The sequence below is a fragment of the Natator depressus genome, chromosome 7 (assembly GCF_965152275.1).
Source record: "Natator depressus isolate rNatDep1 chromosome 7, rNatDep2.hap1, whole genome shotgun sequence".
NCBI classification, from domain to species: Eukaryota; Metazoa; Chordata; order Testudines; family Cheloniidae; genus Natator; species Natator depressus.
Genome location: NC_134240.1, coordinates 80,268,340 through 80,281,949, shown reverse-complemented (window position 1 = coordinate 80,281,949; position 13,610 = coordinate 80,268,340). Strand labels below are relative to the sequence as shown.

Here is a 13,610-nt window from a genome sequence, read left to right as displayed (position 1 = left end):
ACTAACTGGTTGTATGGCCCTTACTACAGCACACTGGGAGTTCTGTAATGCTCTTTGCCATATTCCCATTTCAAATAGCAGTATTTCAGAGAACACTACAGAACTTTTAATGTGCTGTAAGAGGGTCCATGTAGTGAGATAGCGTGCAGCAAGCTCATATGCTACAGATTCACACCCTCACTTGCCACACTATGCAGACATCGTGCAGACAAGTCCAAAGTTAGCACAACTTATACAGTCTTAACCAGGGGTAGATTCCCTTTCGTTTCACCTGGTACAGCTGCTGCTTATTGACGCAAGCCTCTGCACTAATGTATGGGATTCACAAATAATGTGCCCAGCTACTGGATGGGGATTCTATTAATGTGCTCTTGTATGTTCTTGCCATAATTTAGTAGACACAACAAGTGGATACTGAATACTGCTGTATAAATGTAATTTTAAAAGAATGATTTTTATTGATATCTCAGATGGTTCTGGAGATATAAAAGCTGAGCTAAATAAGGGAATTTTGTGTTTGGGTTTAGAAGGAAATTTACAAATGAATTCTGTTGCCATCAAATAACTCATATTTTATTTGTATACATTTTCTGGGTAAAAGTTGTCTCCCTGATACCTCATTGTTGCTATAATAACATGTTTTAAGTGTTCTCACCAGAGCTGGTCAAATAGTTTTCTAAAAATTAATGGACACTTTTGCAAACAAAAATGCCAAGTTTGGTTTGCTACGATTCGTGGAGTTGTATTATTTATTATGAATAGGTGTTCAGACAACTGCTGGGCATTTGTGAAAATATCTGTGAATCCTAAAGTTTGGCAAATTTTAGTACAAATCATTATTTGTCTGAAAATTCATACTGAAGTATGTTATTTACTATTCATTATTCATCCTTTAAAAAGAGTTTTCGTCAGCCAATCAAAGCAGAAATTATATCATGTATCTTAGCTGTTCCATCACACAATGGAAACAATGAATAGTCAAAGGGAACAGTTTATGAACAACTCAGTCTGAAAGTTTGGAGTGTTATTGCTGTGTTGGTCCCAGGATATTAGAGAGATAAGGTGAGTGAGATAATATCTCTTTTTGGATGGACTTCTGTTGGTGAGAGAGACAAGAGACACAGAGCTCTTCTTCAGGTCTGAAAGCTTGTCTGTTTCACTCATCTTGTCTCTTAGAGTCTGAAAGTTATTTCTCTAATTATTCAGCAAACATTTACAAACGAGAAATATATTTAAAGAAAATCATCACTGTATGAATAATTCACTAGGCAAATAAGTGGCTAAATTAACATTGAATCATATGCATAATGAATAGTTCAATCAGGTCTAGTGGTCATAGAGTAGACAGTGTCCCCTCCCTACATTACTATTTCCAATCAGATCCCTTAGGAAACTTCCAGTCCCCACCGCTCAGATCATTCAGGCAGTCCCAGGGATGAGAGGTTCAGTTCAAGACTCCAGCCTCTAATATGATAATCAGGATATTTTATCTCAAACCTCTGACTTCTTCCATCTTGCCATTGAGTCAAAAGAACTAGATTCTGTCTGATTTCTTGCTACTATTGACCATTTGGTAGCAGTTATTCCTATTAATCCATCTGTCTCTGATGGAAATTCTTTGCACCCATCTCTCTGCAGTACTGAAACTCGTTGATTTAGAAGCACTGAAATCATGATAACATTTGGGATTTAAATTACTTGTTTAGAAAAGTGCTTGTTCAGCAGCAGTAATGACAGGCTAACATGTGAAAAGTAAATCAGTAATAACAAAACCCACATTGCAATCCCAATATCTGCTAAAAGTTAATTGACATTTACCTCAGATAGTGGCTACAAAAAGTAAATGCACTCTCAAATGCCAACATCAAAATTGTAGCTGCAGACAATCCATGATACTGTGTTACTTTTAGGCATTCTTCTCTAGGTCATCTATTCCACCACTTTGTGTGCAGAAGGCCAGTACATTCTGTCAAGATGGCTGATACCAGCAATGTGAACCGAATGTCAAATGATAAAGTTAGTTTCTATTCTTTCTTAATACTATCTTAACACAGGTTTATGAATCAAAAAAGCAACCGGTTGAAACAACATTTTGTGTTGACAATCATTCTTTTTTGACATCAGTGGAGTTATTCAGATTTACACCAGTGTAAATGAGGTCAGAATAACTCTAATAGATCAAACCAACACGATGGAACTAAGCACTTCTAAACCTGGAGTTTCAAAGTCCAAATCAAAACTTCCTTCAATTCAAATTCATTCAAATTTGGTATTTGGATTCAGGAATTACAGGTTCCAGGCAATAGCTTGTATCCAAACCTCAGACTAGAGGTTGTAGTTTGAACCATCTCTTCTGCACAGTTTTTGAAATAGTCTTTGTAGGGGTATATTTTTAAGACCCAGGTTGTACCATAGAAACAAATTACCTTTCTGCCTCTCAAATACTCCATCAGAAGCCATGCTGTCACATCCAACATGACAATCCATGCCCTCATTCCTCAGGCTACCTTCCACTGGTCAGTGGGAGGACCAATGCGAGTTACTACTGACCCACTCTCATATTAACTTGTGCCAGAATGTCCTACAGGCCTAGGAGTGGTGGAGGGGAAGGGGGGTGAATTATGATTTGGAGAGAAGCCATTGCCCTTCTCTAACCACAGACTATTAAAGCAATTGAGCATTCAGAGAGGGGCTTCTGCAAGGTTAGGGGAAGGGACAAGCATTCCATGAACCCCGCATTAAGCTCTGCTTCATGAACTGCTGATAAATTCCTGCTTTCCAGAGGCTGCTGACTTTTTTGTATCTGTCTTTCTTGGCTATTAGAATATAGCTGTCTCCTCCTTGCATAACTTCACAGCCATTACATTAACCAACCACACACCTTCTTAAAAAGTGCTACCCTCAAAGTAGGCTGATCTCCGATACTTTTTCTAATCCATGGTCAACACATTTCAGCATCTACAGGCAACAAGATACCTTTTTTACTGTCATTGACAGCTCTATACACCAGGCCAAAGATACCCAATATTTTTAGTGAATTGTATGCTCAAGTCCCCATAGCTCATTGGAAGTTCGTCCACAAGTAAATTATTTTCGGATTTTATTTTTCCTGGAACTAATCACTATGAGTGAGTCAGGATCATTGTATATGGAAATGTATAATATAGACCGATGCAATCAAGCAGCACAAAATACCACATAATGCTCTCACTCGTTCTCACAAAGTTACATCTCATAGGACCCACTTGTCTGGCTCCCAGTGTGAGTCAGTGTGGGTCTTGTGGAATTTTTTAAAATGTATTATAGGAAAGATCCTTGAAGGCAAAGTGCCTGGACAAGTCAGCCCCAGAGTCTTTGGAATCTGAGAAGTTAGAGATTTCTTCAAAGTAGGGAATTTGTATCTAGGACTTGGCAATGTTTCCCCTCTAGTCTCTTCAGGAAAAGCAACTCCCTTACACTACTATCTTCTTTCATCCTCTTTCTCTTCTACCAAACAAAGAGCTGAATTCAATTTGGCATTTGTGATGATGGAGGCTGAACAAGAGGAGTACAAAGAAAGGCTCAGAGGAAACTGTTAATCAGAGCAGTGAGTTTGGGCAGAAAACATACTGGAATGCACATATCTACCCATTAAGATGCTTCCCTTTGATTTCAGCCTAGAAATAATATACCCCTACCTCCTCTGTTAATAACAATCAGTTCCTGTGGAGGAAGGGCACATTATTGCCATTGAGAAACTTAGCAAGAAATTCTTTGTGGCACCATGGGTTGTGACCTGGTTGGGGGTTCAGAAGCTAGGCTCACCAAGAATAAAAATGATCTGGCAGTGTCAGATAAGAGTGGAGCTCCATACATTGCGGGACTTCTTGTCTTCTTGGAAGGATTTCTCATAGCTGAAACGTGGCCAAAACCAAAGGATTTGTTTGTAGATGCTCATTCCTTTGTCCTTATTACAGGAATGTGCTGCCGTGACTGCTTCTTTCTGAGAAGTAGCAATTCTTGGGGAAAAAAGCTGGGAGAGTGGAAGACAAAGATTTTTTACTACAAAAATCTTGGTATGTCTTTCACTTGATGCTGAAGCCTGTTATTCTTGTGAGAGAAATGATAAATCTAGTTGGGAATGGCGACTCTGAAGATGCAAGAAAGACCCTGCAATATATTTTAAAAGGGACTTCTAAATTATGAAGAAAATTGTAGATGACTGTCTGAGCTATTGGGCTATTTAAGATACTGTCAATATTAATTGGGAAATAAAAGTAAATAGCATGACTTTTCGTTAGAGGATAGGTTGAATTCTCCTTTCAGTCACTGTGATGCATCCTCATTCCAGTCACTGGGGTTGCACCCAGGTGACTGAGAACATTTAGTCTATGGGCTATCTTTAAACAAGTTTAGGTTGAGAAACACCAATAAAATCTGAGAATTTGAAGGTAAAAGTGAGAATTTTAATAAACCATTTCCCAATCTGTGTCCCTGGCATATAATGTTTAGCATTTTTATAGTGCCTTTCATCACCAAAGGTCTTTACAAACATTACCTAATTAATCCTTGACATTCCCCTGAGATGTAGGCAGAAACTATACCACACGGTTTAGCTGTTCAACCACATGGGTAACAAACAGTGATTAGTTAAAGCATTTCACAGTTGAAGACTCTAAGGTTACGTGACTTTCCCAAGGCTACAGAGGGAATCCTTGTCAGACCCTGTCTTAGAATTAAGGAGTTCCTGGCTCCGAGTGTAATAACAGAAGAGGGGATTTTTAATCTCTTATCATTTATATTTATGCATTTATTAGTGAAAATCTCTTGGTCATACAATCCTGTACTTACTCAACCCAAATGCATTCAAACTATAGCAACAAGAATCATGCACATAGCTATTTTCACCTGGTTCACTTTGATTAATCACTCAGTTCCCATAAAAAGAACAAATCTTTCTCAGAAAGGAGATAACACATTTTCTAATTACAGAAGTGTAGCTCTTAACAGGTATCTCCTCTACAATTCAGAGAAAAAGCATGCCCCCTAAATGTCTTAAGTTTAAACAGCAACAACCCTCTGGATGATTTAAAGAAAGCAATTGTTTTTCCTAATTAATGTTAATAACCAAGATCAAAGAATTTCTGCTACAAACTTTTAAAACATATACACAAAACCATCTTAGAGGTGTAACACATCCACCTGCCATTACAGAAATGCAAAATAGCAAAAGTTGAATATGTTTACCTGACTTCAGGTGCTGGAATTCCTACCACAATGCAGTCCAACTGCACTTTGGTTCCTTCAGGAACTTCTCTGCTTTTCAGTTTTTGTGTAAAGCGTGGTGGCTGTCCGATAGGCTCCTCAAAATATAAAGATGTGGGTGCTGCCTCTGTTGTTAAGTCTGTACTTTCTAATTGATTTATAGCTTCCAAGTTTTCCTCCTGTTGATCATTTGTTTTTTCAAGTATATGCTCTGCTTTATTATCCAAGTCTTGAGGTACTGGAATAGAAGGTCGTTCTCTCTTTTCTGACAGCTTTGGGAAACTAGGGCTACCTTCTTGAGCAGCCTTATTTTTAGATTCAAGTTTGCTCCTGTAGTTTTTGCACGTTTTAGGTCTTATTCTTTTAGAATTATGTGCTTTGAAAAGTGAAGAAAGCTCCTCAATAAAATCTGCTGCCTTGTTTAGGAATTCCTTTTTGGATTCTGCTTCAGAACCAAACTGTTGTTTCTTTAGATCCTGAGTGCTCTCTTTGGAACCTTTTGTTTCTGTGACATGATCCAGGCAAAAGTTTGAGTGGAGACCATTGTCTGAAGTTGGCAAAACTGTGGACTGGGCCACTTGTTTGTTTGAAACTGTTTTTCCACAGTTTTTCACTTGATCAGAGCTATAATGTACATGTGTCTGTTGCTCATCCTGTTTTTCAGGTGGATCTTGATCAATTGCTTGTCTTGCCAGATTTACACTTTCATCTAATTCTTCTTGGCTCAAAAAGGCAGAGAGATCTGGAAGGTCATCTTGGCCATCTACTTCCTCTGAAGCCCCAGAAGTACTGCCATAATGGAAAGTGTGTGGAGATGCTTCTGATCTACTTCTTTCACTGTTCCCTTGATGTCTGGTTTCAGCTAAATAACTCTCTCTCAGAAGTTGAGATATTGAAGTGGAAGATTCTAAACTGTTGTCTTGCATGCTGTCAACAAAAAGGACAAATAGGACCACACCTCATCAATAGTAAATTAGTTACCAGCCCAGAATTATATGCGTCTGAAAAGCAGAACACGAAGTTTTTAAATTGTACTTCTATTCTAAAAATTTTCTTTTAAAAATGGGCTCTTTTTATTAAATAGACCTGTTCTTGTGTAATTCAGAGTCAGATCTGCTGACTTTTTGAACTAAAATCAGTTTTTATTACTTTTTACTCCTGTTAGACTTGCGGAACTATTCTATTCCCAGGTAATAGGTCAAGAGGATTGTTAAATAACTTCCAGTTGCAAAGCCTTTATGGTTGACTATGTGCAAGCCAGCTTTGACTTTTAGATTTGATGCTGAATTTGTAGGACTGACAATTAGGAGAAAAAACAAACAAACAGCTTTACGGTACTTATAAACTGAGCAACTTTGGTTTGAAATCACTGAGAGTCAATAAGTATATAACCCCACAAAGTCAATTTTTGGGGTTAAAACACACTCTAATGGCAATTTTTCATTGAAAACTCATAGAAAATAATATATTAAGTACATAAGAACAGCCATGCTAGGTCAGACAAATGGTCCATCTAACTCAGTATTCCGTCTCTAACAGTGCCCAGTGCCAGATACTTCAGAGGGTATGAACAGAACAGGGTAATTTTGAGTGATCCATCCCCTGTCATCCTGTCCCAGCTTCTGGCAGTTGGAGTCTTAGGGACACCTGGAGAATAGGGTTGTGACTCTTAACATCTTGGCTAATAGCCACTGATGGACCTATCCTCCATGAACTTATCTAATTCTTTTTGAAACCCAGTTATACTTTAGGCCTTCACAATTTCCCATGACAATGAGTTCCACAAGCAGACTGTGCGTGGTGTGAAGAAGGACGTCCCTTTGCTTGTTTTAAACCTGCTGCCTACTAATTTTACTGGGTGACCCCTAGTTCTTGTGTTATGTGAGGGGGGTAAATAACACTTCCCTATTCATTTTCTCCATACCACACATGATTTTATAGACCACTATCATATCCCCAATTAGTCGTCTCTTTTCTAAGATGAACAGTCCCAGTCTCTTTAATCTTTCCACATATGGAAGCTGTTCCATGCCCCTAATTATTTTTTGTTTCTCTTCTCTGTACTTTTCCAATTCAAATCTATCTTTTTTAAGATGGGCTGACCAGAACTGCACTCAGTATTCAAGATGTGGGCATATCGTGTATTTATAAAGTGGAATTATGATATTTTCTGTTTTATTATCTATCCCTTTGCAATAGTTCCTAAGATTCTGTTAACTTTTTTGACTGCTGTTGCACATTGAGTGAATCAGGGAACTATCCACAATGCCTCCAAGATCTCTTTCTTGAGTGGTAACAACTAATTTAGCCCGCATTAATTAGTACGTATGGTTGGGATTATATTTTCCAATCTGCATTACTTTGCATTTATCAACACTAAATTTCATCTGCCATTTTGTTGCCCAGTTGAATGAGATTCCTGTGTAACTCTGCAGTCAGCTTTGGCATTAACTATTTTGAGCAATTTTGTACTGTCTGTACATTTTTCCAGCTCACTGTTCATCCCCTTTTACAGATCATTTATGAATATGTTGAACAGGACAGGTCTCCATACAGACCCTTGGGGGACCTCACTATTTAACTCTCTAAATTTATTCCTACTAGGGCTGTCTATTAATTGCAGTTAACTCACGAGATTAACTCAAAAAAATTAATCACGATTAATCACAGTTTTAATCGCACTGTTAAACAATAGAATACCATTTGAAATTTATTAAATATTTTTTCTACGTTTTCAAATATATTGATTTAAATTACAACACAGAATACAAAGTGTACAGTACTCACTTTATATTATTTTTATTACAAATATTTGCACTGTAAAAATGACAAAAGAAATACTATTTTTAATTCACCTAATACAAGTACTGTAGTGCAATCTCTTTATCATGAAAGTTGAACTTACAAGTGTAGAATTATGTACAAAAAAAACTGCATTAAAAATAAAACAATGTAAAACTTTAGAGCCTACAAGTCCACTCAGTCCTACTTCTTGTTCAGCCAATCACTACGAGAAACAAGTTTGTTTACATTTATGGCAGATAATGCTTCCCACTTCTTATTTACAATGTCACCTGAAAGTGAAAACAGATGTTCGCATGGGACTTTTGTAGCCAGCATTGCAAGGTATTTACGTGCCAGATATGCTAAACATATGCCCCTTCATGCTTTGGCCACTGTTCCAGAGGACATGCTTCTATGCTGATGAAACTTGTTAAAAAATGTGTTAATTAAATTTGTGACTGAACTACTTGGGGGAGAATTGTATGTCTGCTGCTGTGTGTTTTACCTGCATCCTGCCATATATTTCATGTTATATCAGTCTCGGATGATGACCCAGCATGTTGTTCGTTTTAAGAACACTTTCACTGCAGATTTGACAAAACACAAAGAAGGTACCCTAATGTGAGATTTCTAAAGATAACTACAGCTTTCGACCCAAGATTTAAGAATCTGAAGTGCCTTCCAAAATCTGATCGGGACGGGGTGTGAAGCATGCTTTCAGAAGTCTTAAAAGAGCAACACTCCGATGCGGAAACTACAGAACCCAAACCACCAAAAAAGAAAATCAACCTTCTGCTGGTGGCATCTGACTCAGATGATGAAAATGAACATACATTGGTCTGCACTGCTTTGGATCATTGAGCAGAACCCATCATCAGAATGGACGCATGTCCTCTGGAATGATGGTTGAAGCATCAAGAGACATATGAATCTTTAGCGCATCTGGCATGTAAATATTTTGCAACTCCGGCTACAACAATGCCATGCGAATGCCTATTCTCACTTTCAGGTGACATTGTAAACAAGAAGCGGGAAGCATTATCACCTGCAAATGTAAACAAACTTGTTTGTCTGTGATTGGCTGAACAAGAAGTAGGACTGAGTGGATTTGTAGGCTCTAAAGTTTTTTGTTGTTTTATTTTTGAATGCAGTTATTTTTTGTACATAAGTTGTAAGTTCAACTTTCATGATAAAGAGATTGCACTACAGTACTTGTATTAAGTGAATTGAAAAATACTATTACTTTTATTTTTACAGTCCAAATATTTATAATAAAAAAAATATAAAGTGAGCACTGTACACTTTGTATTCTGTATTGTAATTGAAATCAATATATATGAAAATGTGGAAAACATCCAAAATATTTAAATAAATAGTATTCTATTACTGTTTCACAGCACGATTAATCGTGATTAATTGCGATTAATTTTTTTAATCGCTTGACAGCCCTAATTCCTACCCTTTGTTTCCTATCTTTTTACTAGTTACTGATCCATGAGAGGACATTCCCTCTTATCCCATGACTGCTTACTTTGCTTAAGTACCTTTGGTGAGGGACCTTGTCAAGGGCTTTCTGAAAGTCCAAGTACACTATATTGACTGGCAATATATTGAGGGGCGCTGGAATGGGGTGGGAGGGAGGAAGTGGCCATGGCTCCATAACTTTTTTCCTGCCTTAAGGGCAAGCGATGGGGGCAAGGGGGCGGAGAGGAGCAAGCAGTGTGCAGAGCCTCGGGAGAAGAGGCGCAGTGAGGGCAGGGTCTCAGGGGAAGAGGAAGAGTGGGGGCGGGGCCTCGGTGGAGCAGGGATGGGGGCGCAAGGGAAGAGGTGGAATGGAGCCTCACGTGGGAGGGGCAGATCAGGCTACAGTTCAAGCGTTAGTCACCTCCACACTTTTAGGGAGCTTCCAATGCTCCTGCCTTGTCCACATGCTTGTTGGCACCCTCAAAGAATTCTAATAGATGGGTGAGGCATGATTTCCTTTTACAATAGCCATGTTGACTCCCAACATCATGTTTATCTATGCGTCTGATAATACTGTTCTTTACTATAGCTTCAACCATTACAAAAAACAAATTATGGCACAGCATATACTGTACTTTACTTACTTTACATACTTAGAATATTATGAATTGTTTTATCCATTGATTAAGACACACAGTTCAGCACATTAACTTCACAATACGTATTTGAGTAAAGGTGGATATTGATTTTATACTTTGACAAGAATGCCATTTCTATAATTGGACCATATAAAACTATTTGAGTCAAGTGAGCCAAGATGCAGTGAACCATTAAAGATGACAAGATGGTATTGGGAAGCCCAAATTTCAATTCTAAATGCCTTAATAAGAATTCGAAATCCTACATTTGGATGCTCAGATCAGCATTTCAGCACATAAATTCTTGTTTTATGCATATAAGGCCCAATATGAATATCCAAATGTGGGACCTGAATATCCTATTAAGGTGCTTATATTTTGAAAATTCAGCTTGAAGTTGTTTAGAAGAAAAGGAGAGATTCCATGCAGAGGACTAGGGAGCAGATGTGTATGTGTGTATATATATAGTAAATGTTCTCTGAATGAAGTTAATACAGACTTCCCCCAACAGACTTCTAGTGTCTAATAAATGTAAATCCCTCCTCTTTACATCATCTTCTCATCCATACCTTGAGACCTGAAACGTCCCCTGTCTAGTTAGCCCTGCTGATGGACTGTGCTATTATACTTCTCTTGCTGCCCTGTCACCTCCTAGCTATAATTCTGCAATAAGCAGCCCATTTCCCAAAGTGCTGCCCGAATCCCAGTCTTAATTTTGTAGATTGGAACTACATCAGGCTTGAAGCCTTAAATTATCCAAAGTGGGTAAAAGGTGGTAGAAAGACCATTTTAGCTATACACGTTATGTAAAGTTGTTGCGGAAAGAAGCACAGAAAGAAGTCAAAGAACAGTGTAAACTGAATTTTTCTGAACTAAAAGAACTGCTGATAAAGGATTTTCAGGATTACAGAATTGTTATAGCAACAGGCCCAAATGCAAGATCAGAGAAAGTGTGCATATGTGGACCATCAGACACTTGTTTTCATTAGCCCGTTTGGATGGGACAAGGTTGCCATCCCTTTTGTACACTCCCTTTCTGGGGAGTACTTGGCAACTGGTTTATGCCTGGAGGACGCATTAACAAGGATCACTGTCATCCTGGCCTTCATCATCACCAACCCATGCTGGGACCCAGAGACACCACTACATTTTATTTTTCCTGATCCTGTAAGATGTTCTCAACAGACCAGATGGAAGGAGGGGAAACAGACATCATCATTATTTCCATGGCTTTATCTTAAGCAACTCCTAAAATTGGAACCTAATGTTCTACTATTACTGCTTCCATAGTGGGTCAGTTTCCTCACAAAACTTATTGCTTCTGTCTCTTCTCTATCTTTCTCTTTTTGTCTTCTGTTCGTAAGAGTCAGGCTTAGCCAACCAGGACAAGTCAACCCTTGCATCCAGTACTGGGTTTACAATGGTGCCATTGCACCAGGCCTACACTCGGAAGGGGCCACATTATGGTTGCTAGCCTGTCCAGTTTTCAACTGGAAAGTCCAGTCAAAAGCAGACCTGGCAGTGTCCTGACACTAAAAGTCCAGTTACAGGAGTAACTGCAATCAACCTGCCCACCAGGAGGGCAGGGAGAGCAGCTGCTGCTGCCTGGAGGAGCTGCAGCTCAGCTGGAGAGAGAGAGAACTGGCTCCCAAGGATCTGGCTCCTGGGGAGAGAGATAGGTACCAGCTCTTGACCATACCCTCCTGCCCCGCTGTGCTTGGTTGACACAACGTTCCAGTGGAATTTTGGCACATAAAAGAACAGTGATTTGGGATGCTCACAGCTTTGTAAATGACTTGACAGAGAAGGGAATATTACCTCTTAGAGGACAATGTCTTTCTAATACATAGGTCAATGCCAGTAGAGATGCTACAATAATTGCTGGGCCAGCTTCTGCTCTCGTTTACAACCATGCAATCTTACTGAAATATAATGGAGCTAAAGTAGAATGTTGTATCTGCTGATCGTGTGCAAGATGCTGTACAAGCCACAAATAAAGACACAACTGCTGCCCTAAGGAGTTGACTATCAGAAAGGCAGATAACATCAAACAAGAAGTACTGGTAGACCCTCCAAGATTGTAATAACCTAACTTGTCAGCCAAGTTGTCCTTAGCATGTATATGTGTATGTACATGGGAAGGCACAAGGAGACTTCTTCTCCTATTTATCTATATCCACCTGGGCCATGGACAATTTCAGTCCCTCTGTTGGGCTCACCAGGGGCATAAATCATTCCAGAGCAGGTGGGGAAGAAGAGGCAGAGCCATAGCCTAGTCCCTACTCCATACCATGGAGCTGGCTGGGCATGGGGAGGAAAGCACATTGCCTGTTTCCATTTAAGGCTGTCGGAGACACAATCCCTTACAGAGTGTCTCTGGACTGGAGCAGTTTCATATCACTCCATTTAAGGCTGAGGCTAAATGTTACAATCTGTCTCTTTGTGGTTTTATACATGGGAATGGTTTGATATTTTACATGAATTGTACAAGTGTAACTAACAGCAGTATTTGTCCCACTGATTTGCCTGGGCACGTTTGTTATCCTGAAAAATTCATTATATTTAACCACAATGTCACTCCATTTCTGTGCTCTCTGTAAAACTAAATGCATTGTCCATCAAGACCTGAAGAGGAAGGATGCATTCCTGTACAAATATGAGCACAATGGGTGGTCACAGGAGGAGATACAAGTTGAAAAATGACTCGATGAGACCAAACCCTGTCATCTCCTGCAGAGAAATAAAGGTAAATGCTTCATAAATTGATTGGATGGAGAAGATATATGGAATCATCTAATGATGGCTAATCAAGATTTCATTTATATAGATCTATTGGGATTACAAATTTCTCATTTCAGTGTGATGTCTATTCCCACAGTCCTCATTAATCATCATGCAGTTTTTCTGCACCTAGACAAAACAAACAGTTGTGTTTCTGTGTGTTTCTTATGAATCTTTGTGCTGGGGCTTGTGTTGTTCCTTTGGATTCTTCATAAAAAAAACTGAAACACAAATAAAATGATCTCTAATTCCCTGAAGAAATAAAATTCTGATGTCTGGTAGGTCACTTAAGCCAGTCATAAGGAGGAACATTTGGCTTAGCAAAGTAGTTGGAGAATGTACACTAGCAAAAGAGTACAATAAATAGGCATCTTTCAATAACAAAAAAAGGAGCATTACTTTGAAAATATAAAATAGCAGATATAATATTTTGGTCATGCAAATTCTTCAGAAAGGATCTTTAATAAAAATAACAAAAACCAAAACATGTATAACTGAAGCCTGATACCTTTAAAATTACCAAGGGCTAGATTTTGACTAGCTATAACACAATCACATAGGGGAGTACAAAGTGTCTCCCCTCTCATGTGGCCAGACTAGGGCTGCTTGCCTGATGACTCAGACCTCAGGGGGGAGAGCTGAGGCTCTGTACCTAACACTGACCCCTGTAAGCATGTGGGCAGGAAATAGGCAAAACTA

At 38.8% G+C, this 13,610-nt stretch overlaps 1 protein-coding gene across 1 annotated transcript in view; it reads right to left on the bottom strand.

Annotated features, from left to right (window-relative positions):
• Window positions 1-13,610, bottom strand: part of MYPN (myopalladin) — a 136,408-nt gene that overhangs the window by 92,505 nt on the left and 30,293 nt on the right. Inside the window, exon 2 of the mRNA XM_074958881.1 lies at window positions 5,227-6,171. Coding sequence (XP_074814982.1) covers window positions 5,227-6,170 — 944 coding nt within the window. The 5' untranslated portion in view covers window position 6,171. The remainder of the gene's footprint in view (window positions 1-5,226; window positions 6,172-13,610) is intronic.